General features: G+C 39.8%; 1 protein-coding gene across 10 annotated transcripts in view; it reads right to left on the reverse strand.

Moving 5' to 3' along the window:
- Positions 1–23966, reverse strand: part of SENP2 (SUMO specific peptidase 2) — a 33560-nt gene extending 9594 nt beyond the window's left edge. For 2 of the 10 annotated variants that reach the window (XR_003908730.1, XM_029939703.1), the window contains exons 1-12: positions 23663–23965; positions 21390–21445; positions 16272–16405; positions 15555–15621; positions 13461–13551; positions 9251–9419; positions 7240–7343; positions 5848–5942; positions 5366–5417; positions 4310–4376; positions 2307–2483; positions 706–837 (exon numbers count right to left, since the gene is read on the reverse strand). Coding sequence is in view for 8 of the 10 variants with exons in the window: in XM_029939703.1 (XP_029795563.1) it covers positions 706–837; positions 2307–2483; positions 4310–4376; positions 5366–5417; positions 5848–5942; positions 7240–7343; positions 9251–9419; positions 13461–13551; positions 15555–15621; positions 16272–16405; positions 21390–21445; positions 23663–23763 (1245 nt within the window). In the remaining 2 variants the exon portion in view is untranslated. Of the gene's footprint in view, positions 1–705; positions 838–2306; positions 2484–4309; positions 4377–5365; positions 5418–5847; positions 5943–7239; positions 7344–9250; positions 9420–13460; positions 13552–15554; positions 15622–16271; positions 16406–21317; positions 21446–23427; positions 23632–23662 lie in introns of those variants that run through there. The other 8 variants (XM_029939702.1, XR_003908731.1, XM_029939701.1 and 5 more) reach the window with 8 other exon arrangements.
- Positions 23967–26840: the final 2874 nt, after the last annotated feature.

Raw genomic sequence — 26840 nt, forward strand, 5'->3', positions numbered from 1 at the left:
TTGTTAGTCTTTTTATTACTTTTTTCAGCAATTCCCTCCAGGACAAGGGTTTTGTTTTGTTTTATTTATTTATTTTTAAATAGTTTATTGTCAAATTGGTTTCCATACAACACCCAGTGCTCTTTCCCACAAGTGCCCTCCTCCATTACCACTACCTCTTTTCCCCCTTCGCCTCCCCCTTCAACCCTGTTTGTTTTCAGTATTCAATAGTCTCTGGGGGGTTTTTTAATTTACTTATTTATTTTGAGAGGAAGGGAGGGGCAGAGAGAGACAGACAGAATCTCAAGCAGGCTCCACACTGTCAGAGCACAGAGTAATGTGGGGCTCGACCTTACGAACTGTGAGATCATAACCAGGCACCCTTTTGTTTTGTTTTGTTTTAATGTTTATTTTTAAGAGAGAAGGAGGGGGAGAGAGCATGAGCAGGGGAGGGGCAGAGAGAGTGAGACACAGAATCTGAAGCAGGCTCCAACCTTTCAGCCCAGAGCCAAGGTGAGGCTTAAACCCATGAACTGTGAGATCATGACAGAAGTTGAAATCAGACACTTAACCAACTGAGCCACCAGGCGCCCCATGAAATGTTTCTGTTCTAAATGAAACTAAGAGCTGCTTTATTATACTTGGGTAGAAATTACTTTGGTTGTGGACAGTAATGGTTAGGCATAATGATGGAATGGGGTGGGGGAGGGAGGAAAGACAACTTACTTCATCATTGAGCCAGTGGTAGTTCTTCAAGGTCTGTATATCTCCTCGAGTGATTCGCAACTTGAAAGCGCTACTTAAGATCTCATCCTGTGGGCCATGACCTAGGGCATTACTGATCTCCTTTTCCATATCCTGAATTAGAAAGTCCACAGGTTATATTATAAAAAGAACCAACAGTCAGATTTCAAAAGTCTGAGATTTAAAAAAAGCTTTTCATCTCTGTAATACAAAGTAGTTTTACTAATGGTTATAAGAAAAGTTAGTTCAATTACTAGCTTCTGGAAACAGTAATTTGGTAATAATATTTATATTTATAGTTTCCGTTATCCCACTCCCATTTACTGAGCACAATGAGCCAAACATGGTACCAGATGCTTAAAGCATCACTAATCCCTGCCTGTGGGGAAAGTAGCATCACCACTTTACAGAAGAGATAAAGCTCAGAGAACTTAGGTTACATGTTTGCAGTCAGTTATTAATAACAGAAGAGCCCAGCCTGGAATCTAGGGGTGTCTAACTTTCTAGTCTTTGCTCCTTTCACAATACTCTTAAAGTATTTTCATACTTTCCTTATTTATCTACTAAACTTTTATTTAAAAGCATCAAAGTAATAAAATTAGGACCCTTAAGAGATGATACTATACAGTTTGGAAATGAAAGGAATATGCAAACGGGGAGAAACTGGAAAACAAGACAGTAGTCCAGCAACTGAGTCTTCATTGAATAGATGACTTCTTTATTCTGAAGAATTAGGCAGATAAATGCATATTCAAGCTACTGAGACTGAATCTGTAACCCAACAAAATCTATTTTCATTCGAGTATCTTAAATGCTGCCTCTCCCGCTGTCCACAGCTGTACTATTTGATGGCTCTCTCACTTGCACGCAGTGCTCAGCAGGTACTCACTGCTCAGGACTGCCCACCTACGAACACAACATTGGAAAACAAGTCACAGTGTGGGCTCACCTCTAAAATGAGAATTTATAACTATTTTCATTTTTTGTTTTTTCAATAATCACTTTTAAAAATACAATAAACTGGGGCGCCTGGGTGGCTCAGTCGGTTGGGCGTCCGGCTTCGGCTCAGGTCATGATCTCACATTCGTGGGTTTGAGCCCTGCGTCAGGCTCTGTGCTGACAGCTAGCTCAGAGCCTGGAGCCTGCTTCAGATTCTGTGTCTCCCTCTCTCTCTGACCCTCTCCTGTTCCCACTGTCTCTCTCTGTCTCTCAAAAATAAATAAAGAACATAAAAAAATTTTTTTTTAAATACAATAAACTTATTTCTAAGGCTAAACCCATACGATGTAACCCAAAATATTTGAAGGTTAGGGAAAAAATCTACAAAGAACCCATTATATTCTGAAATATGTGACAAATGTGTCTACTCGCATTTGCTGAACATTAATCTGATCCTTCAGGCCACCTTCACAGATCACTAATGATCAGTGTAGCCAGTGACTGGACAGCCGCAGGCCTGATTTGCTTCATAAATGCATCCCTAGCCTGGAGAAACACCTCAAAACAAAACATTCGTTCAAGTCTTTAATAACTTGAGGGTATTTAAAAACATGCCTTATTCTGATCAACACAAGAAATAGTACCTCTGTAAGTTCAAGAAGATCATCCATCCTTTTATCCCTCTCTTTGCCTGAGCAATGTTTTTCTTTTGTCTCAAGTATGGACACTTTCCTCCTGAGTAAGCCATTGCTCCCACTGCCGAGGCGGAGTCGGGCCGACACCTCTTCGGATAGGTCAGGTTCCAGCTGGAGCCCCCTCCTCTGGTCAAGAAAGTTTCTATATTCTATTGACATGTTTGATATTTACACATATACATAACACACGAAACATAAAACAGTGCCATTATCCTGAAAGAAGAGAGAAGTAGCAAATCTCCCAAATAAGTAAAGGAGATTTTGTGTATCCGTCTGTCTCAGCAAGATGGAACAAAAAAAAATGTTCAAGGCCTAAGGTTCAGACACCTCAATTACAAACCATGAAACAGAACACTTTCACTTTCCATGGAGGCAGCAAGAAAAATATTTTCAGTTCTCTTATGCCAGTGGAAAAATAACATGGCTACAAGACATTTTGAAGTGTTTTAAAAAAGCAAAAAATATGGCCCATAATTCCACCACTCAGAAAAAAGCATTATGATCCTTATAATAAGTTAACTTGTTCTATTTCATCTTCTAAAAAATGCTCACTATAGAAAAAAGTACATTTATGTACCACTTAATTTTTGTAAAATCAACACCTATATAAGCACCATTTGGCTCAACAAATAGAACTCTGCCAACATTCCAGAAACTGTGACAATATCCTTCCATATTGTGACGCTATGTAATGTTTAATACTGAATTTAAGTCATCTAGTAGAACAACTTTCTTACAATTAAGAAACTGATTATAAGTAGAGCTTCAGACCAGGACCATCCTAGTCTCAGTGCCTGCCCAGTACTCCCCACTCTATAGCTCGCCGCTGGGAGCGCTGACCCTCGGACACTAGCAGCTGCCGGCCCCTCCGCATGCTCCTCAGCAGCAAAGCCTCGGGGTCAGCAAGGGCAGATGCAGGAGGTAGTTGGCTTTTCCGGTTGTTTTTTTTTTAATGTTTGTTTATTTTTAAGAGAAAGAGAATATAAGCTGGGGAGAGGCAGAGAGAGACAGAAACAGAGAATCCAAAACAGGCTCCAGCATCAGAGCTGTCCACACAGACCGCAAGATCATGACCTGGGCCGAAGTCGGACACTTAACTGACTGAGCCACCCAGGCGCCCCAGCAGGAGGTAATTTTTAGCCAGGTTCCAAATATGCTCCCCCTCGTTCCTCTCTCAGGCTTAGCTCCTCTCTTCTTTCAGCTTGTGTTTCACAAGTAATAAATGCTAACTCAATACAAAAGGCTTCATTCCAAATTACTGGGAATAGGAAAGTTCTGAGGTCTAAAACTTAAGAATGACTTAGCCTTCGGACTATTTCTTACAAAAAGGTCTAATGGGAGAAGAAAAACTTGATCAAACTGATACTTCACTTTGGCATTTCTATGTATCTAAAATGTGAAATCTAAAACTTCAAGTTTGCATTTAATTTAGTAATGTATTTCTTTTGGATACAGAATGTTTAGTAAAACACTCTACTGCTATTGTTTAAAATGCTGGTGTTGCTATGGATATCACTGGAACACTTTTTGTTCCAATACTTACATAGAAAAATGTTAAATCCAATTAAGCATAAGATTGCTAATCTTTTCAAATAAATCTGAGATCTTGACTATGAAAAGAAAATTGTGAACCTATTTTTCCTAGAGACGTATGGTTTTTAAAAATTCTCCAAGACAAGCCAGGCGACACAGCTAAGGGTTGGGATAGAGGCAAGTTGGTCTCTCTCACAAAAAAAAGGTGGCTACCATCCGGAGGCAAAAATCCCAGGAATTCAGAAGGAAGCCAGAAGTTGTGTGTCTTCAATGTCTGCTGCTTTTTCAAAGAAAACAACATAATTTAGAAATCAAAGTAATATTTTTCATCTTTCTTACTTGTCATTAGCACCAAAACTTTAACATAAGTCAGGTGAAAGAGTAAAATGATATAAAATTTAACTAGGGTTTCCACTTACACCTTCATTTTCAAGTCTGAGTCCAACTGTCCTCTCTGTATCAGAAATTTTCCCCTTTGAACAACACCTGAGGAAAAAAATTGGGAGAGTATAGATATTATTTTAATGTTTATTTATTTTGAGAGAGAGAGAGAATGCAAGCTAGGAAGGGGCGGAGAGAGAGAATCCCAAGCAGGCTCCATGCTGTCAACACAGAGCCCAACACCAGGCCCAAACCCACAAACCATGAGATCATGACCTGAGCTGAAATCAAGAGTTGCACACTTAACAAAATGAGCCACCCAAGTGCCCCTAGACTCGGTAATTTTAACCTGTACATGTGACATTGGTTTTAGAAATAAGACTTAATAATTTGTAAATAAAATCTGCCTTGAGTTTATATAGTCCTCTAAACCAAGGGTCAGCAAAGTTTTTCTGAAAAAGGATCAGATAGTAAATATTTCAGGCTTTGCCAGTCTTGTGGGTTTTTTTTTTTTTTTTAAGTAATCTCTATGTCCACCGTCGGGCTCAAACTCATGACTCTGAGGACCCCAAGATCAAGAGTCACATGCTCTAACAACTGAGCCAGCCAGGTGCCCCAATTTTTTATCATATTTTTTCAACTTCTATAATAGCTAAAAAGCAGCCAGACAACATGTAAATAATTAGCATGAATGTGTTCCAATAAAACTTTACTTTAAAAAAATTGGCAGGTGGACCAGATTTGGACAATGGCCCATAGTCTACCCCACACTCTGTTACCAAGGAACTATCATCCAAAATACCAAGGACACACTGTTCTTATACCAGAGGTGCTAATGCCTAAAGATGCCCACCACAACCACACTCCTTTCCCAGTGGTACCTGCATCTCCCAACCCCTAAAGCCCAAGAGAGAAGGGCACCCTCCGAGCTAGGGTGAGCATTAGACACAACAACTATCCATGCGCCCATATATGGTGACCAGCTACCTGAGCTGAGGAGAGTGTGTAAGTCTTTAGAACCTAGTTATTCATAAAAACAGCTTCTAAGAAAATAATCTATCAAAAGAAAACTTAAAATGAACTGAACCATGTACCTCTTCTCACTTCTCACTGAGCACAAAGGTCCCCTTGTTTCAACAACTCTATCTGTGAAGATGAGAAAGAAAAGATTGAATGTTTCCTTTACTAACCAACCATATAGCTAGAATTTCAACTTAACGCAGTTTCCAAAGTATCAAGACATCCACTTATCATTTAGTGCCATTAGTAAACAGCTAGTGGAGAAATATAAGGAAACTGAAAAAAATAAATATTAAGAAACTAATTCTAGGCTCACAAAATATTTGCTATGTAAAAGCTAGGACTAACAATCAAGAGGTATTTTATGCATCTACTTCATCTTCAAATAGCTTTTTTACTAAAGTACTTGTACTGGATAAGCCCAGGTCAATGCCCTGGGGTCAGACAATGTTTTAAAGTTTGGTCCACCATCTTTCAATAGCACATCATTTCTCAATTTCGAATGCACATGAACTACGGTCAATGCATGGAGACAGGGCTAAATCTGGGAACTCACATTGTTTTGGAACAAACTGAGCTGTTCTGACTCCGTGACTTTGCTCTTCCCCCCAGCCTTTGGTCTTTAATGGGTCCATGTGACTTCTTTGAGAGCTTAGAAACACAAGAAGTGAAGAAGGTCAGATGCAAAAGGAAAGTCCACTATAAATATTCATATCTCCGACTGACAAGCTTCTCAAAACAGAAGTTATTGATTACTTGAAACATCAAAATTATGAGAGGAGGCAACATAGTAACATCTGGGACTCAGGTACTAGGAGTATAATCCTGATTCTAATATCTCAGCCAAGTTACCTAACCTCCAGCTTCTCTGTAAAACTGGATGTTCTCAATCCCCAGCATCACCCTGACTAAAAACTCTGTGTGATAAAACTCAGGTTAAAAAATGAAAAGTTTCAAACGATATGATGAAATGGACCCTAAAACAATACAACAAAAGCAGGACTGTGAACAGCACAACAGTTTGAGGATTTTGCTGACACAACAAAAAACAGAAGCTCAGGAGCCTACTGCTGCTTCCAACAGTGGCTGATCGAAACGGAGAAAATAGAAACAATCTGCCTAAGAGAATAAAAAACAAGCTCACATCCAAAGTTTAAATTCTTAGATCTTCTGCTCTTTGTCATGCAACAAGCTAGCCAGTCTTGTGACTTCTTTACCTTCAATTTGCTGTTAGGTAATTACCAGGGTCCTCCCCACCCCCACTGCGTATTCTCACACACTTGTTAGAATTATCACATGTGCCTCAATCCTGAGCTCATATACTTTTTGTCCCTTTCTTACAGGCTAACAGAAGGCCAGACATTAGCTCCTTCTGTCATGGTCATCTATTTGCCCAAAGCATTAGAGTACTTAATTACCAAACAAGAAGCCTAATAAGGAAAACTTTCTATGAGCTGGGGTGGCTTCAATGTTGTCTCTGAAGTGAAGAACTTCCAATTGTGCAAAAATGCATTCACTAACATGCCACTGGGACTGTGTGTATGTGTGTCCGACAGAGAAGCTGGGGTGGGAGGGAGAACTGGGACAAAAAGGGGAAGGAGGGAGAAAGAGACAGAGAAAGACAAGAGATTGTGGTAAATGCTTGTGCTAAAGAGATTGAGAAAACTGCTCCGTAAGAAGCTGACTTCAACCTGTAATTCTATTTTCCTATATCAGAGTTTCAAGAGTTCATGTGAACAAAAGATTCTAAAGCTGACAGAAAATTCTCTTCTGTAAAACCACTGCTCTCTGTGTGTCTCATTACTAGGTACAACGTTCAGGCGAATAACAAGGCTAGTTCCCTCAAAGCGAACCTCTTTTTTCAACAAAGCCCTTCTCACCAATCCCCTCTCCAAAAAAAAGGAAAAAGATGTCTGGCAAAACATTTATTTTGTTAGCTCATTTTTACCTGTGGTAAGTTGAAGTTACAGAAGGAACAGAGTTTCCATGACCACTTTCTTTAAGTCGCTCCAATAGCCTTCGGTATTTCTCTCTTTCCTCTTTCTGAACACCCTAAGTAAAAGAAAGCAGGTTAGTTAAGTATTGAAATATTAAACCTACCATTAAATCATAAACATAAAGTAAGAGGTCAAATGCAGCCCACAAATGTGTTTTATTTGCCAGCACGTTTTAAATTTCTTTGAATAACCAACTTTATAAATTTGAAAAGAAAAATCCAAAAACCTGGCCTCTCTTGAAAAACTGAATCAACAATCTGGGGCTGTGTAGGACCATTCTCCTTGGATGGGCCATCCCCCAGCCCGCTTCACTCACTGACGCTATCTGCTCGACTTGGATGGCAACTAGGCTTCTGACAGCAGTTTTTGTCAACCACAAAAAAGTCAACAGAAATAATCCACCTGACGCACGTCTCCCTCACACCAGCCAGAGGGTGACCCAGCTGAAATCACAGACAAATGCATGGGGACGATTTGTAAGGAAGAAGAGGAAAAGAACCAAGCAAATGCTTTGGGGGGAAAAAATTAAAAAAAAAAAAAAGAAAAAAAGAAATAATCCACCTGCATATTCAGAACATTCAGCTTCCATAGTGAATCTGGTCTCATTAAAGTCACTAATGACTTCCACAGCCAGACCCAGCAGACAAGTCTTCAGCCCTCATGTTACTCTCTCTCTCTCTCTCTCTCTCTGGCATCTCACCCTGCTGACCTCACCTTGCCTTCCTAGACTACACACTTCAGATCTTCTTAGTCTCCGCTGCCAATTATTTCTTCTTCTGCCTGCCCTCAAATGCTGGTGGTCTGCGCGTCAGCTCTTCTCATGCTGCATTCTCTCCCTGAATCATCTCTCCCTTGATTTACTGAACACCAGTACACAGAAGACACAAATATGTCTCTAGCCCTGCCTTCTTCTTGTAACTCCCATCATCTATATCCAAGGGTCTACGGACAAGTCTTCTTGCAGTTTCACGGGCACTTTAAACAATGTCCAAAACTGAAGTCCTCATCCTCCCCTTGCACACACAGGGTATCTTGGTCAGTGACCAAGGCTGAAACCTGAGACTCAGGCGCTTCTCTCTAGCTTTCCACTACACTTATCCAATGAATATGTCCTTGCTAATATTACCTTCTAATATTTCTAGAATATATCCTGTGTGCATCTCATATATATTTGCTCAGTCTCATCTCTAATTTCTCATCTAAGAGGTACTGAAGCCTTCTTCAGTCCCTTCCTCCCTCTGCTTGCCTCTGTTGATTCACCTATTTAGGCACAAGCTCTGAGAGGATGGGGGCTACATTCTATTTAATTTTTGAATTGAATTGAATTGAACTTGAATTGAATTGCTGATGACTAGCACAACACCTGGACCTCAAATAAATAATTCTCTGACAAACTGAACTAAGTGGCTCAGAAAACCATCTGGCAAATTGCACTAGGTGATGGTCCTGAGAAATGCCAGATACAGGAATAATTCTGAACTTTTCTAGAGTAAGCAGAGATTTCAAGAGGGAAGTAAAAAGAAGACTGTTGATGATGACATCATGCTAAGTGCCTGAAAAGGGGAAGAAATAGCAGACGTGTTCACTATTTACTTTTCTTATTTAGCCACAGTTATTATACCTTATCAAAGAAACAAGTTAAAATAATTCAAACAGTGAAAAGGAATAGTCTCCTCTCTTTCTAGCATGGTTCCTTTTTCTGTCCCATAGTGGAAAAAAATCTGAAAACTAAATCATATATGTATAGAAACCTCCAGAAGGATACATCCAAAGTATCAGTGGTTACTTGTTTAGCATCAGACATGGTGGTGGGGCCACACACTAGAAGGGAGACTGGGGGATTTATAGTCACTGTACATCCTTTTCGTACCTTTTGAATGTTGGACTTCAGTACACGTACTATTGATTCCCCTATAAATTCATAAAATACTTTTTAAAAGAGATCAGGCTACAAGGGCTTACCTCCTCCACAGTACAGTGGGGACGCCTCACACCCTTGCCACCCTCTTCAGAAATCATCTCTGTTACAACCTGTTCCTGAGGCTTCCAGGTTAAGGAACTTTCTGAAGTTCCTTTGCTGTGGCGACGGACACCAGGCCTTCTACTGTACCCTTCTGAGTTCAAAGTAAAACTGCGAGACAGAAAAAACGAATACGTTATCACCCATCTGCTTAAATTGCTGGAATTCAAGCTCCCAAACCATCCAGTGATTAAGCTGTCTGTCCTAGGTTAAGGCTGCTCCTGGCAAACCAGAAAACTACCCTTCACAACAGTTAAATCTATCTGGAAAGTGGAGGGCCCCCGGCATCCCGCCCTGGAATGTCTGTCTGCAGTCCCCAGGACTGCCACATGGAAGCCTCTGCCTCCCTCCTCATACCCACATGGCATCCACAGCTCTGGATTTAGCTCTGTTATTACACACACTCTCTCTTTAGTCACCTGCACCCGTGGCATTACTGATTGGTGTGACTCTCTGTTTACTGTCTGTATCCCACCCTCAACTTTAAACCCCATGAAAACAGAGATGGCATCCTTTCACCACTATATCCTAGTACAGGGACCTAAGCCAAAAGGCACTCACTAAAGATCTACTGACTGCTGAATTACTGAATGCTAAAGAAATGGAAGCCATGAAGACCCCCACCCAGTCCTTGTTGCTGGTGACAGAGCCTGTGTCACCTGCTGTTACCAATAATGGGTCAAACTGGTAGCATGCCCCTCGAGATGTGATATTTTGAAAAGGATAAGCCACTGATGTATTTTTACAAGAAAAACAAACAAAAAAACCCGCATAATATTGAACAAATAATGAGCAAATGTCAGACAAAATTAAGGAACATTCTACAAAAGAAATGCCTTCTACTCTTTAAAAATATCCATGCCATCAAGGACAAAGAAAGGCTAAAGAATTGTTCCAGATTAAAGGAGATCAAAAAATATATAAAAATTAAATGTAATACATGATCCTGCACTGAATCCTTGACCAGAAAAAAATAATCTGTATAACGGAAAAATTTTAATGAGATTATATTAATAGTACTATATCAGTGTTAAATTTTCTGATTTCGTTAATCTGTGATTATGTAAGTGAATGTCCTCACTCTTAAAAAATAAACACAGTCAGGTGCACCTGGGTGGCTCAGTCAGTTAAACGTCCAACTTCGGCTCAGGTCCTGATCTCAAGGTTCATGGGTTCAAGCCCTGCATCAGGCTCTGTGCTGACAACTAGCTCAGAGAGCCTGGGGCTTGTCTTCAGATTCTGTGTCTCTCTCTCTCTCTGACCCTCCCCTGTTCATGCTGTCTCTCTCTCTCAAAAATAAATAAAAACATTTTTAAAAATTTTTAAAAAGAAATAAACACAGTCATACACTGAAGATTAAAGGAGCATGAGCCTAAGACTTACTCCCAATGCTTCAGAAAAAATATCAGGCATATATGACAGAGCATGATGAAGCAAATGAGGCAAAATGATAAAAACTGGTACAAGTGGGGGTGGGGCAGAGAGAGAGACTCTCAAGCAGGCTGTGCACTGTCAGCGCAGAGCCTGACATGGACTTGTTCTCACAAACCATGAGATCATGAACTGAGCCAAAATCAAGAGTCTGATGTTCAACTGAATGAGTCACCCAGGCACCTCTACAGAGTTTTAAAATACATAAAGATAAAATACATGAAGCAAAAACTGACATAACTAGATGGATAAGTAGACAAATCCATAATTATAGTAGAACACATCAACACTCCTTGTTCATTAATCGGTAAAAAGGTAGACAGAAAATCAGCAAGACCTGTAAAACATTATCAATCAACTTGACCCAACTGGCAATTCTAGAACATTCCACCTAACAATAGCAGAATACATATACTTTTCAAGAGCACATTGAACATCATCCAGGCAAACCATATTCAGCTCATAAAACAAATGTTAACAAATTTTAAAGAACTGAAATTATACTACAGTATATTCTCTGATCGTAATAGAATTAAATGAGAAATAACAAAATATTTGTTTGCACTTTCTCTCTTAGTCCTACGATCAGCTGTTTACTCAACTCCAAAGGGGCTGCTTTTTAGTTAGTATCCTATTCTCTTTTTTTTCAGTGTTTATTTTTGAGAGAGACAGTGACAGAGTGCCAGTGGGGTAAGGGCAGAGAGCGAGGGAGACACAGAATCCGAAGGGGGCTCAGCAGGGCCCGACGCGGGGTTAGAATTCATGAACTGTGAAATCACGACATAAGCCGAAGTCAGACACTTAACCAACTGAGCCACCCAAGTGCCCCAAGTTAATGTCTCATTCTTAAACACGAATGGTGAGCCAAGGATTACCAGGTAACTGAACTAAGACTCCAATATGAAAATATATCTGCACTCCCATGTTCACCTAAGCATTATTTATAACAGCCAAGACATGGAAGCAAGCTAAATGTACACTTAGCTTGGATGAATGGATAAAGAAAACACACAGTGAAATGTTATTCAACCATAAAAAAGAAGGAAACCTTGCCATTTGCAACAACACAGATGGACCTTGAGGGTATGATGTTAGGTGAAATAAGTCAGATGGAGAAAGACAAACATGATCTCACTTATATGTGGAATCTTAAAAACAAATAAACCTGAATTCATAGGTACTAACTTCCAGTTATCAAATAAATATGTCATAGAATGTAATGTACAGCATGGTGACTATAGTTAATCATATTGTGTTGTATATTTGAAAGTTATTAAAAGAATAGATCTTAGAAGTTCTCATCACAAGAGAAAAATTGTAACTTTGTATGGTGATGGGTATTAAACAATTAAAATTGTGATCATTTCACAATATATGCAAATATCAAATCATGTTATACACCTAAAATTAATATGTTAATTATAGCTCAATAAAAAAAAAGACTCAAATATGAAAGATAAGACCAAAATAAACCAAAGTGGGGAAAAGAATTCAGAGGAAATAAAGCAGGGAGGAGAAAACATTTTAAATTAACAGCTTCAGAGAGATGAGAAAAAATACTATATCCGCTTTTGCCTCTTTTTTTTTTAAAGTAATCTCTATGACCAACGTGGGGCTCGAACCCACAACCCCAAGTTCAAGAGTCACACATTCCTCTAAAGTAGCCAGGAGCCCCCCTTCTTTGCCTCTTTTGGTAAGAACAAGAAGAGCAAGAAAAAGCCAGAGGGAGGAGAGAGTGCGAGGACTCTTCCAACTTCAAAACTATGACATAAAAAAAAGATGTGAAAGATTTGTTACAAAACAACAAAAGAAAAGAATACATACAAATTAGATCAATCAGATCAATACAGATGAAAATTAGGTCTAATATCCAAGCAATAGAAATCCTACAAAGTGAGAACACACAGAAAGGAGAAGAAAATTACTAATAAAAACATTTCATAAAACTGCTATGTGTTCAGTATATGAAAACTCATCATGGTTACTGCACTTTCTATATGTATATTATACTTCAAAAATAAAGTTTAGGGAAAAAATTAAGTTTAGGGAAGGTGAGGGGGATGGATCAAATAGGTGATGGGGATTAAAGAGTACCCTTATGACAGGCACTGAGTAATGTGTAGAATTGTTGACTCACTGTATGGTACAGCTAAAACTAACATTAACACTGTATGTTAACTATTCTAGAATTAAAATTTTAAAAACTTAATTAAAAAATAAACTTAGAAGTGAACAACAAATCTTTTTTAAAAGATTTTAAGGGGCGCCTCGGTGGCTCAGTTGGTTAAGCATCCGACTTCGGCTCAGGTCAAATCTCACAGCTCATGGGTTCAAGCCCTGCGTTGGGCTCTGTGCTAACAGCTAGCTCAGGGCCTGGAGGCTATCTTGGGATTCTGTATCTCCCTCTCTCTCTGACCCTCCCCTGCTTGCTCTATCTCTGTCTTTCAAAAATAAATTTAAAAAATTTTTAATTAAAAATAAAATAAATAAAATGAAAGGTTTCCAAAATCAGATGCTATAAGCATATGATATGGTATAGAAAAAGTAACACACACCTGAGTTCAAATCTCTCAACAGCTGTCTGATATCTGGCAAATTGCTAAACTCAGAGTACTTCTTAGCAAGATTACATAAAAGAATAAAAGAAAGAATCCCTAGCAACAGTGAACATCTCATAAGTGCTAAGTTTCCATCTACAGAAAGGCAGAATTTAACACTTACCCAAAGGAAGGCAGGACTCTGCGAGGCTGATCTCGGGTTACTGTCACTCTGATCTTTGGATAGTCACTTATTCCATTAGGAGATTTATTACCTATTTTAAAAATGCATTTATAGTTGTAAAAAACAAAACAAAACAAAACAAACAAAAAATCCAAACTCAATAACCTGTGAATAGTCTGCATTAGAAAATCTGTGAGCAGACTACAATGTAGAACTAAATATCTTATTCTTTTAAATTCTATTTCTATACAGCACAGAGATCCAGTACAAACTGTAAAAGCTAAAGGAAAAGCAATAGTGCTTAGTTTGTCTTGGACCTCGGAGAGACCATAAAAATTCACAGGCAAGATCTTCAAGTTTGACTGCTGGGACCATCAAGAAGTAGGAAGAACTCAGTGATTACACACTCCCTGTAATCTAATCAAATTGAGTGAATTGTTCAAATCATTTCTTCTCCCCAAGAAAACAGAAGTTACTATAATTTTAAAATAGAAGTTATTTTTAAATGAAAACCTGCTATAGGTTACTACAGTTCACTGGAAGTTTCCAAAACTTATGAGATCGTTACTACGCCTCAAAAACAGGTAACCCGCACTTTCATCAGCCACACTCCCCGCTGGGGCTGCCAGAGAGGTAGTAGCTGAAGACTCCAAAATGTAAACAGATTTAAACCTGAAAGTTTTTTCATTTAAGTCTGTAGCAGCAAAACTTAAACTGACCTGACTTCATTTGTTTGCAAAATCTGATTTGAACCAATGTACAATCCTAGTGGCATTTTAACAATATTCAACAAACACAATATACCTAAACTATGAAAAATTCTAAATTCCCAAGCCCATCTTCAAGAGTTTCAGATAAGAGACAGTACAAGAAAGGTGTCCTAGGAATACCTGTATTTCTATGACTAGGCTACACAAATACACAGAAACATAGTGTTGCTACCTCAGGCACAAGACAAATGTACCATCCCTTCCACAGGTGCATCTATATAATAAATACTTTTCTTGCAGTTTCATTTTAGAAGCAATACAAATTAAATTTTATAGTCTAGTCATAGTATTTGAACATATTTAAAAGTTATTTATCTTTGGGGCCTGGGTGGCTCAGTCGGGTGAGCATCCTACTTCAGCTCAGGCCATAATCTCACGGTTCATGAGTTTGAGGCTCCTAGTGAACTCTCTGCTGTCAACACAGAGCCTGGAGCCTGCTTCAGTTTCTCTGTCCCCCTCTCTCTGCCCTCCCCTGCTCATGCTCTCTCTCCAAAAGAAACATTAAAAAAACTATTAAAAAATTATCATCTTTGTTCCAGGTCCTTTGGAACTAGATTCTCAGACTCAGGGGGATGCATTTGCTCTCCTACGCTCTTCTCTTCTGCCAGCGATACTTTACTAAAAACGTCTGAGAAGCACTACTGTAAGATTTTTATAGTTTCCTCAGTTTCTTCCACTTTTGATCTGTGAACCCACAACTTCTCTAAAAGCTTTTTTCCCTTTCTCTCAAACTCTATATGCCTGTGTGACAGACATCACAGCCATTTTCAGGAGTCTGGATTCTTCCAATTTTTTCCCCATGATAGAATGTTATACAGTATGTACAATAATTACAATTCAACTTTGGGCTCCAACAGTAACATGGTGATTCCTAATTCATAAATGTATGAGAACCGGAAACAAAGTTGCTCCCCAATCGGATGATGTTCCTCAGAGGCAGGGTTTTATTATTTTGTTATTTGTTTTATATTTTGAAATGAAAACTTTTAATTACTGCTTTGTTATTTTGTTATTCTTGATAACTTAATGTATGCCTGGCACAAAGTAAGCTCTCAGGAAATGTTTTTATTTTTTTTTTTATGAATGAACCTTGAATTAAGTCACATTAAGGACACTGATACTACAAATAGAAATACAAATAGAAAACACAAACAGTAAATTCCATGACAATTCTGAAAGAAAGCTGTGCAATTTTTAGAATGGTAAGAGATATGTCTATGTTCTCATCCCAACCCAAAACAGTGTTTTCCTTTCATCTTCTCAAACTCAGAAAACAGAGGCAGAAGGAGGTAGAGGAAAGCATAAAGATTTTTGACCGCCTCACCCAGTTTCAGCATGTTGTTCCAGGATCCAGAACCTGTCAGTTCACAAGATGAAGAATTCGAAAATACCTTAAAATCAAATAGAACCACCTCTGTAGTATCTAAATTTTAGATTTTAAGCAAGTTTTTAATATTAAAAAAATCACTCTCTTGATGATTATTTTGCTAGCTCACAGAAAAGACATCATTAGTGGGACCAAAGGTTTAATTGGTGAAGACTCACAAAATTATGTACAAAATAACAATTCTACATATAGTACTGAAATATAGTACTTAATATACTTTACATATAGTACTTAAGAAAAGCAGATAAATTAGTAGTTGGGCTCTTTATAAATATTTTTTACCTGTATAATTTCTTTTTTTTTTTTAACTGTATAATTTCTTAACCTTTAAATTCTTGGCCTTTATATCAATGTTAATAAAGAATGGTTTTGGGGGAAAAAAAAAGAATGTTTCTGGAATCAATGTTTCTGGAAATAAGTCATTCTACTCATTAATTCCTAAAGAGAATATTTTTCTTTTTTAAGAAAGTTTCATTAATTTTAGTAATCTCTATATCTAACATGAGGCTCGAACACACAACCCCAGGATCAAGAGTCGCATGCTCTCTGACTGAGCCAGCCAGACATCCCATAAAAAGAGAATATTTCTAAAATTTGACTTTAATGATGAAGTATAAAAATCAGTAGCATCAATGGAACCCTATCCCCACTGACCTCTCCAGAAGGGGCCACATTCCGTGTTCCATTACAAGCAGAAGCTACCATGGGCTTTGTGGTCAGCTGGAATGGGAATCCAAATAAGCTGGCAGCATTGTAGAGACTGGTTTTCACTTGGTGAATGAAATAATCTAGAAAATATAATATAGATTCACATACATAAAGAGTAATAAGCTCTTAGCAAAAAATTAAGATTATATCTTAGAAAAGGCCTCTCTCAATCTTTATTAGAAGTCCTACTTTCAATCACTGAAATAAGAAGGTAACTGTAAAAGTAATTTTTCTCCTATCTGAATAAATGGAATTCCAGCATTGCAATTTTGGAAGTCTTTTTGTTTTGTTTTTTGTGTTTTTTTTTTTTTTAAGTAAGCTCTAGGCCCACCATAGAACCTGAACTCACAATCTCAAGTTCAAGCTCAAGAGTCACATGCTCTACTGACTGAGCCAGCCAGGTGGCCCATGATTTCTGTTTTCCAATAAAATATCTCTTCTGGGATGCTACAAAAACATGAACTCATCACTTTAGCAAACCACATACTGATTCATAAAAAAAAGTCCTAAAATAGAACTTTTTTTTTTAATGTTTATTTAGAGAGAGACAGAGGATGGACAAGTGGGAGGGGGCACAAAAGAGGGAGAGAGAATCCCTAGCAGGCTCTCCCTGTCAGCACAGAGCTCAATGTCACGAACCGTGATGATGACCCGAGCCATAATCAAGAGTCAGACGCTTAACCAACTAGGCCAGCCACGTGCCCCCTGAAATGACAACTTTTAAGCAGTCAGTCTTTAGAATATATAAAATAAATAAACCAGAGAGATAGGGGCATGACTTCCCCTGCAGCATGTAGACACGAAGTATGGCAGAATCCTACTGGACGCACTATACTTTACTCACTGGTTTGTCCTTACTTCCTGCAAATGTAACAATATACTCCTAAATAACTACTTACTAAGTGCCTATTATACATTGGCTACTCCCAAGGTGGAAATTATTGAAGTATAAAACCTGTAGCTCTTAAACATCTCTGATGAAATAAGGCTATTCCTCTACTGGAGAAGATGTGTTAGATCTGATGCCACCTCCCTGCCACCAAAAGTAAGCAAGTAAACAAGGGGGAAGGGTAGGTTTCAGTGCTTGCCTCACTTCCTCTTTTTAGGACACTACCCCTTTCTCATTTCCTACACTGCTGATCAGTTCTCTACAATTTCCCAATTAAGGTATTTTAAAGCACTAGCTTGGGAGAGAAAAACATCATCAATTTGGCCACATTCTGCTAAATTTTTTTAGAGGAAAAGAAAAAGCCTGAAATTGAAATGGCGACTCTTAAGCAACAAGCACTCCAGAACATATAATATACAAAACAGAAATAAGGGACACCTGGGTGGCTCAGTCGGTTAAGCACCCGACTTCAGCTCAGCTCATGATCTCACAGTTTGTGAGTTTGAGCCCCACATCAGGCTCTGTGCTGACAGCGCGAAGCCTGGAGCCTGCTTCAGATTCTGTGTCTCCTTCTCTCTCTGCTCTTCCCCTACTCACACTGTGTCTCTCTCTCTGTCAAAAATAAATAAACATGAAAAAAAATTTTAATATATAAAACAGAAATAGAAACAGAGGGCAATAACTTAAACAACAGGGAGGAGGAGCACCTGGGTGGCTCAGTCAGTTAAGCATCCAACTTCCACTCAGGTCATGATCTCACAGGGTTCCTGGTTTCGAGCCTCAAGCAATGCTGAGTCTGCTTGAGATTCTCTCTCTCTGCTCCTTCCCCAATCATGAGTGCACAGATGCTCTCTCTCTCTCTCAAAATAAATAAATAAACTTAAAAAAACAACAGGATGGGTGTGATAACTAAGTAAAACAGAATGCAATATGAAGTAATTTTTAACTATAGAATAGGTAAAAGTAGCAAAGTTTGCAAATAATTTGGTTCTCATTTTAGGATTTAGAAAATTCCAGGTTATCCCTCTAGTAATGTATCTTATATTGTGGGGGTTTTTTAAACTTTCATTTATATTTGAGAGAGAGAGAGAGCACACACACATGGGAGGGGCAGAAAGAGAGAGAGAGAGAAGAGGACAGAGGACCCAAAGCAGGCTGTGTTGACAGCAAGAGTCCGATGTGGGGCTTGAACTCATGAACCATGAGATCATGGCCTAAGCCGAAGTTGGATGCTTAACTGAATGAGCCACGCAGGTGTCCCTCTGCTGTGTTTTCTTAAATGAAAAAATAAGAGCTTTAGAGATTGATGCTTAACCACTAGACTGTCATCCAGACCCCAGAGGGCATAGTGTACTCTTAATAACTAACATAGTTAAATAATGGATGCTAAAAAGCATTGCAATCCTCATTTTCCTACAAATTTGTCAAAATCTGAGTATTCCTTTTTTTTTTAATTTTTTTTATGTCTTTTATTTATTTTTGAGAGACAGAGAGAGACAGCGCGAGCAGGGGAGGGTCAGAGAGAGGGAGACACAGAATCTGAATCAAGCTCCAGGCTCTGAGCCAGGTGTCAGCACAGAGCCCGACGCGGGGCTCAAACCCACAAACTACAAGATCATGACCTGGGCTGAAGCCAGCCGCTTAACCGACTAAGCCACCCAAGCACCCCTATTCCTTTTTTTTTTTTTTAATGTTCATTCATTTTTGAGAGAGAGAGAGTGTGTGAGCAGGGTAGGAGCAGAGAGAGAGGAAGACACAGAATCCGAAGCAGGCTCCAGGCTCTGAGCCATCAGTACAAAGCCCGAAGGGGGCTTGAACCCACGAACCATAAGATCATGACCTGAGCTGAAGTCGGACGCTTAACTGATTAAGCTACCCAGGCGCCCCAAAAATCTGAGTATTCCTAGAGACTATGCCAAAAAAAATCTCAATGACTCAACAAAGGAAGGGGAGGGGGGAGAAAAGGGGCCTGAGGAGAGAAAGAAGAAGGCAGGCAGCCTATAAAATGGGGATAAGACCACCTTACTTTCCTCACGCTAGACTAAGTTAGATCTCTTAAAACTCCTTTGATCTGTAAGATCATAAGTCTGAGATCCTAAGGTTCTCCTTTTCTTTTACCTTCCTTTTTTCCTTTCTCAAAAGCAACCAAGAGAGCTGTATGATCCAACACAGTTGCCAGTGGCCACATGTAGTTACCTAAGTTTATATTTAGTTAAAATTAAATTCAATTCCTCAGTCCCACTGGCCTCATTTCAAGTGTTCAATAGACATCATCATAGAGACATCTACTGCATGCAATGCTGTAGACCTTTACAAACTCTGCCAACAAGTATTATATCCTCTACCCACTGCTTACCCCTTGGCTTAGGTTTCCGTCTATAGTTTCCATTCAGAAAATTATAACACATAGCTCACGGAATCATGGAGGGAGAGATCTTTAACATGGAAGACCATGAAACAGACGATTGCCATATTTATTTAAAGAACCTTCTGTAATACCATCAAAGTTCTTTTGTTTTTCTTGTTTTGACTGAAGTACAGTTGACACACAATGTTTTGTTAGTTTAAGGTGTAACCACTGTCAAGTTTTTTAATTATATAAATAACAGTGTTACTTATTTATATTTTTATTTAAAATTGACTCGTGTTTTTTGCTAAGTAAATGTATTTGAAAGGTAATTTTATACCACTACTATAAATGTAAGGAAACATTATTTGCCTTATAAAGATGTGAAAACATAACCATGTTAAGTTCTAGCTGAACCTATTAAAAGAATCACATGTAATAGACAAGTATTAAAAACAGCGTAGCATTAAATCAAGATTTTCTGCTTGAAATAATCAGAAAATTAAAAACAAGTGAAAAGGAAACATTTTACTATGTAACATAATTCATGTGTTAATGTTACGAAATGATGTATCCCCTAAAATCTTTTCCTGAACTGATACCCATCCTGTGCTTCGAGAAATACTGTCCTACTGGATTCAGTAAAGTTCCTGGCACTCAAAGTCCTCTTTCATTTGACTTACCTCTCTTTAGCCAACTTTCCCCCTGAATTCTAGTCACCCTTTCCTCAATGGCAGAACTCTTCCATACTGTTCCTTCTGCCCAGAATGCTTTTCCTTCCTACTGCTCTGCTAATATCCCATCCATCCTTTAAGATCCATCTTATACATTAGCTCTTTCATCAAATATTTACTGAGACTTTTAATCAGCTGAAAATTGGACAGTATTTTGTTAGTATCATTCTCATCTCATTTATCACATTCCTCCTGACATTGGTAATAATTTATAGATTATACCCCATACCACACAATTATATACCTCTACAATTGTACAGTCCTTAAAAATAGAGACCCTGTCGTACTGATTTTTCTATTTCCACATTGCTTAGTAGTAAGGTAAGCTCAACAATTACTCACTGCATTTAAATGAAATCTTTTTTTCTTAAGTTTTATTTACTTATTTTGAGAGAGAGCAAGAGAACCAGCAGGGGAGGGGCAGAGACAAAGAGAGAAAGAATCCCAAGCACGGTCTGTGCTGTCAGTGCAAAGCCTGATGTGGGACTTGAACTCATCACCATGAGACCATGACCTGAGCCCAAATCAAGAGTTGGATACTCAACCGGCTAAGCCATCCAGGTCCCCCTGGATTTAAATGAAATCTTAACAGACATTTATATTCTTAACTACCACATCTGGAGGAGATTAAAATTCACATTCGTTTTTGAGACAGAGGAAATATTATAGCACTCCATTGTGCCTTTTTCCTTTAATTTAGTTTTATTCTCTTCTATCAAGCTATGTCCAGACCTCTGGAGACAGAGAAGTAAACAATTTGGGACAACACATTAGATTTATTCACTCAGCTATGTGTACTAGATGACTCAATTTCAAGTAGTTTTTACAGTGTTTTCTCCTCAAAAATAAAAAGCATCTTTTCTTTATAGGAAGATTCAAAATTTTAAAATACATTCAACATACAGGCTTATTTATCTGGAAGGATACTTAAGTCCCTGATAACAGTGGTTACCTCTAGAAAAGATAACTTGATAGAAAAAAGACAGGAAAGAGACTTACTTTTCACAGCATAAACTTTTTACCTTTTAAACTTTGTTCCATGCATATACTTTTCCTATTTAAAAAAACTAACTTTTAAAATTCATATTGAATACCTAATCTTGGTCTTTTGGCCGGTATTTCATCAGTGTCCACTGTAGAAAACAAAGTGCTGAAAAGAAAAAAAGAAAAAATATATATATATTTACATATACACACATATCCAATTCTATAAGTAAACCTCATATACATACAATACACCCCCTTCATGCACTTTGTCAAAAAATGAGATTCGGCTGATGTTTGAAGAGAGACCACTCCTCTGTAGTAGGCCTTTGCCATTTAAGGACTTGACACTATTGTTTAAACTATTTGAAAGAGACCCAAAGCTCCCTATCAAATGATGATCTGTAATCTGGCTAAAGTCCAAACTTGATTGGCCAGAAATTATTTGGCTAGTAAATGAACACAGGTGAGAGCCTAGGACTAGTAGATCCTTTTTCTCTCCAGAATGATTTTAAAACAACAGATAATTTCCTTTTGAAAGATGACAACATCTCCCCCTCCCTCACAAGAAAAGCCATCTTCTACTTTACGAGAAGTAGACAATATAAGAAGCCTTAAAATAAAGTTCTTAGCCAGAAAAGGTGTTCTATATCACTGCATTTTTATCACGGAAACAGTATTACAGTGGTAATAAAAACTTGGGGAATTCAGGAAAGTTTTTAAACCTATATATACCTCAAGAATGTTAAAAGCTTACGGTTACTGTAATCATTTAAAGATAATTATAATTGATCATTTTCACCAAAAAAAAAATTAACAGAATAAGTCCCAGGAGAATACCATTCAGTTAATAACTTTCAACATCCCAATAAGACCTCCTGGCTTCATTTTGACTGAAACGTGGCTTACATTGTGAACAACTGCTTTAGATTAAGGATGTGGGAGAAGAACAGTGTTCTGCTCTCCAAACCACTGTTTCACTCACGGAGGGATTCACCGCAAAAATAAAGGACAAATGAGAGAGAATTAACATTCTCTTATTCAATAAATATGTACCAAGTACCTATCATGCACCACTCTCAGCAAAGGCCGCTGGGGTAGAATAAACAAATACCACCCTTATATATGTTAAAAATCATTGTAGGCACTTTACAACATGTTCCCACATGATCCTCACATCAATCTCACAAAAAGGCAGAAAAGAATAAGTTGAAACCCTGGACTCTCTAGAACACATGATGGAATGTAGCCAAGAGCCAATTTCAATGATCTGCATTTTCAGACTCATGTATTAACTCATCTTGTTCTCTCAAGCTTCAAGAAACCATCCTTCAATAATCCTGGTGCTTAATAAAAAATGAAATAAACACTTGATCACTAAAGGCTGATGGGCGTGTGGAGAATTGATATGGTATTTTATTCTTTGGATTAATTCTTAAGCAAGGGGTACACACTATGAAATAAGACAAACCAAGAGGCAGATACTAAATAAGAACAGCTTTTAGTTTCCCCGAAATTTTAACAATTTTAGAGTACAAACTACTGATCTTTTTAAAGAATTTCTCGGGGCGCCTGGGTGGCTCAGTGGGTTAAGCCTCCGACTTCGGCTCAGGTCAGATCTCACGTTCGTGGGTTCGAGCCCCGCGTCAGGCTCTGTGCTGACAGCTAGGTCAGAGCCTGGAGCCTGCTTCCGGTTCTGTGTCTCCTTCGCTCTCTGCCCCTCCCCCTCTCATGCTGTCTCTCTCTGTATCAAAAATAAATAAAACATTTAAAAAAAAAAAAGAATTTCTCCCCCTCATCCAGTAATTCTAAAGCACAGAACAATCTTCCCTCCCTCCCCTGCAACACACACACACACACACAGTTTGACAGCTGTTGAAGAACAAAACAGCTGCTGTTCTTTGGTGCTAAGAGAACAATTCTTGTAGTCAAAACGGCTTTGGACAAGCTATGAATCTGACTTCCTTTAGCTGCACTTATTGCCTACAGATTGACACTTGGGAGTGTGCTTTGTAAACAGTGAACCACGACACAGACCGTATTCCTTCAATTGTTAGTTTTCAACTAACCAAAGAGTAGCAAGGTTCGATAAAGCCCCATTTGACTGCAATCAGCTTGGACTCTGACAAGAACATCAAAGATTCTAACCATCACGGTGCACTCCAAAGACAACTAGCTCGTTCCATCAGCAGCAGCCGCATCGCACAGCGTGGAGGGAGCGACTACGTCACCAGGACACCCGCGACTCGCACCTCCACCGCCTCGGCCCGGCCAACGGTTTCGGCAGAGCAGGGCCTGCCTGGCTGGATCAGCGCTCTCCCGGCCGAGCCCCGGGTGGGGGAGGGGGTACAGCCAGGCTGGCGCTCGGCCCCTCTCCTCTCACCTGTTCGAGCGCCGCCTCTTCAGGAGGGCCCGGGCGGGGGGCACCGGCCGGTCACAGAAACGGAAAATGGTGCCGAGAATCCTAACCAGCCATTTGTACATACCAGGCCTAAGCAGCAGCGGCGGCCGACACACCCCGAGACGCAAACCCCAGAGCTGTCGCCGCCGCTGCCGCCTTCGCCGCCTCGGCCACCACCACCACCACCAAGGCTCAGTCGCCGACTTATGACGCGATTGGAGGGCCCACAGATAAAGCGTCCTGAGGGTTTTAGGAGGCCCCCGCCTGCCACCGCTCCTGACGTCACCTCCTCCCGCCGGACCGGAAAGCATCTTCGTTCTCAATCTGCGCACGCGCAGCTTCACCCACAGCCACATCCCGAACCTAGCAACCAGAGGGCGTGCGAAACTGTCTCCGTCCAACCGCTGGGCTGTGGGCAGGGCTTTCTGTTCGGCGGAGCCAGTCGCGAGACGGCCCGCAGGACGAGCCCCACGGGTTACACGCGAGGCTTCCTCACCTGGGAGCAAGCGCTCTGAGGCCTGAAATAGAGTAGGTATTCAGTAAATGTTTGTTGAGGGCACAAAATTAAGGTAGGTCAGATCAATTAACAAATGTTTATCCTGCTAAGTGCCCTTTGGTTTGCATATACCTAATGTCTAGTACTTTACGGGCATTGTCATGTTCATTTCTCCCAGCAACCTCAGGCGATGGTGAGCAGTCTTGTGCCCATTTTTAATAAATCAGGAAATCAAGCATAGAGCGATTAAGTAATTTGTCTAAAGTCACAAAGCTAACTAGTGGCGTAGCAGGATTGGAACCGAGATTTGAGAACTAGTGCCAGTCCCTAGCCTTTGAGGTGAGTTTACTGGAAGAGACGTGATTACAAATTACAAGATAATTGTGTGCAAAGTGCAGTAGGAGCCAGAGAAAGGAAAACCACACCTTGGAGAGGGATATTGAAGGGCAGAACTCAAAAGAATGCTTCACAGAAACTTAAGGACAAGAGATACCTGAGGCTTAGTAACTACTAGTCTCCACCCCTGGGCTGGCAGGGAGTGCAAATTAACTCTCCCTGTTATCTATAGGTTACACTTCTGGTTAATTATCAATAAGAGAAAAAAGTCCCACCCTATTTAGTGACAAAAAATCTGGACCCCTCCCCCAAACAATCTTGGAAGCCTTCTTTTCTGGCCCCACAAATGCATCCCTGACTGCACTTTACCTTTACCTCTGATTTGATTAAGGCCAGACTTTCAGGCTTGCTTGAACTTTAACCCAGGCACTCCGTATTACAGCCTCATCCTGTGCTCAATAAAGTGTTCTGGAATTCAGGTGCTAGTCACCACTTAGAGCTGCAGAACCACCAGCTAGCCACCTGTGGCTATCACCACCCTGGACAGATGGGAAGCAGTTGCTATAGGTTGGAACCAAACCCTAAATGTGGGACGTAGGCCCCTCCCTTAATTCTCCAAAACACAATGAACACCAATACTGCTAATGAATGTTTGAGAATAGAATTAGAAAGACCAGAAGTTTTCTTTTTCTTTTTCTTTTTTTTTTTTTTTCAAGAAACTGTTTCATTTCCATCAACCCTATTTCATTTTGTTTGCCTTTGTGGAAAAGCAGCTTAAGACCACTCGGTGGTTGTTCCTATCCATTGAGTGGTCTAAGCAGTGGGAGCTTCAGACCGGTCTTCACTGGCAGGCTAAGCACTCCAGGCTTTAGTAGGGAACTGCTAAGAGGCACAGATGGCACCTGCTCGCCTTCAGTTCAGTGCAGCTTGAGATTGAGTAACAGTGAACTCGGGAGCTAGAGCAGTCCATTCACCCTGACATTCTTCCTAGGTCACATCACAGCCTTTACAGCAGCGGCCTGCTCTTCCTTTGCAATCTCTTCAAGATCTCTGTAGAAGTAGAGATCAGGTGTGACCCGATGGTGCCACAGATGCACAGAACATAGGGCAGCTTCCACCACATCAGACCCACTGAGTGAGCTCCCTTGTTGTAAGGGATAGCAATGTCTATTGAGCACCAAGGGGAGGCTCTGTCACATGAACGATGGTAGGCAGGCTAACATAAGATGCCTCTTTGAGAGGCTGGTGGTCAGCCCTGGGATTGGTAACTACCAGAAGTCTCTGTTCCAGGAAAACTGCCTGGATCTGGTTAATGAAGTTTCCAGAGGTGAGGCGGCCAGTATCAGACAGTGGCTCCAGTAGCAGCAGTAGCAAACTTCAGCACAGCTTGCTGGCCAGTATTCCCAGATGATAGGACATCAGCTGGGTTTTCAAGGCAACAGTGGCACTAACTAACTGCCAGCAGAAGCTTCTCCCAGGTTCTCTTCAGATTTATGATGTAGATCCCATCACTTTTCCTTTTGTATGTGTATGTTCCATTTTGAAGTCAAGGTTAGTGCCACCTAAGTGGGTTCCTGCTGCAAGGAATTTGAGGACATTATCCTTCATTTGTAGGCCATCAGGGGCTCTGAACATTATGTAAGTTTGCTTTAAGTTATGATGGGAATGCAGAACAAGACCGCTATTATAAGTACAGCATCCATAGTCCATTGCTCGTTGCCTCCCAGAAGGACTTTCCTCCCCTCAAAGTCATCTCTCCACTCATTTACAAGCCACCAAAAGAAGAGCATTTTCACTCCACCTCTCCCCCAACCTATTTCAGGCTGGACTTGCAGTTAACTTAAAAAAATAGCCTACCATGGCATAATTATGCATAGCACTTGAGCTGTGTCCCATCTGTCCATTCCACTATAAATGTTGGTCTTTGCCTTCCCTGAACCAAAAAGAACACTCAAGTCTTGCAAAGGGATTTTCCAAAACAAAAGAGCAGTCTCTGTTCAAAACATAAATGAGAAAACTGCAAGGTGCTTTAGAATAGAAGCTTGTCTCAGGTTTGGGGCCCCAAGATTTAAGAAAGATTGACATCAAGTCTCAGGCCACTCTAGTACAACACTACATTTGTTTTCCTCCCTCACTAATAGCACCTGCACATACCTAATGCCAAAATATTAGATGCCTTCCATGAAAAGTGCAGGGCTTTGGAACTACCTCAGTCAAATCTCTCAGCCTCATAAGGAAACAGTAACTTTTTTTTTTAAGTTTTTATTTGTTTTTGACACAGAGAGAATGCGCACGAGCAAGCACTGGGGAGGAGCAGAAAGAGAGGGA

The sequence above is a fragment of the Suricata suricatta genome, chromosome 5 (assembly GCF_006229205.1).
Source record: "Suricata suricatta isolate VVHF042 chromosome 5, meerkat_22Aug2017_6uvM2_HiC, whole genome shotgun sequence".
Classification (NCBI taxonomy): domain Eukaryota; kingdom Metazoa; phylum Chordata; class Mammalia; order Carnivora; family Herpestidae; genus Suricata; species Suricata suricatta.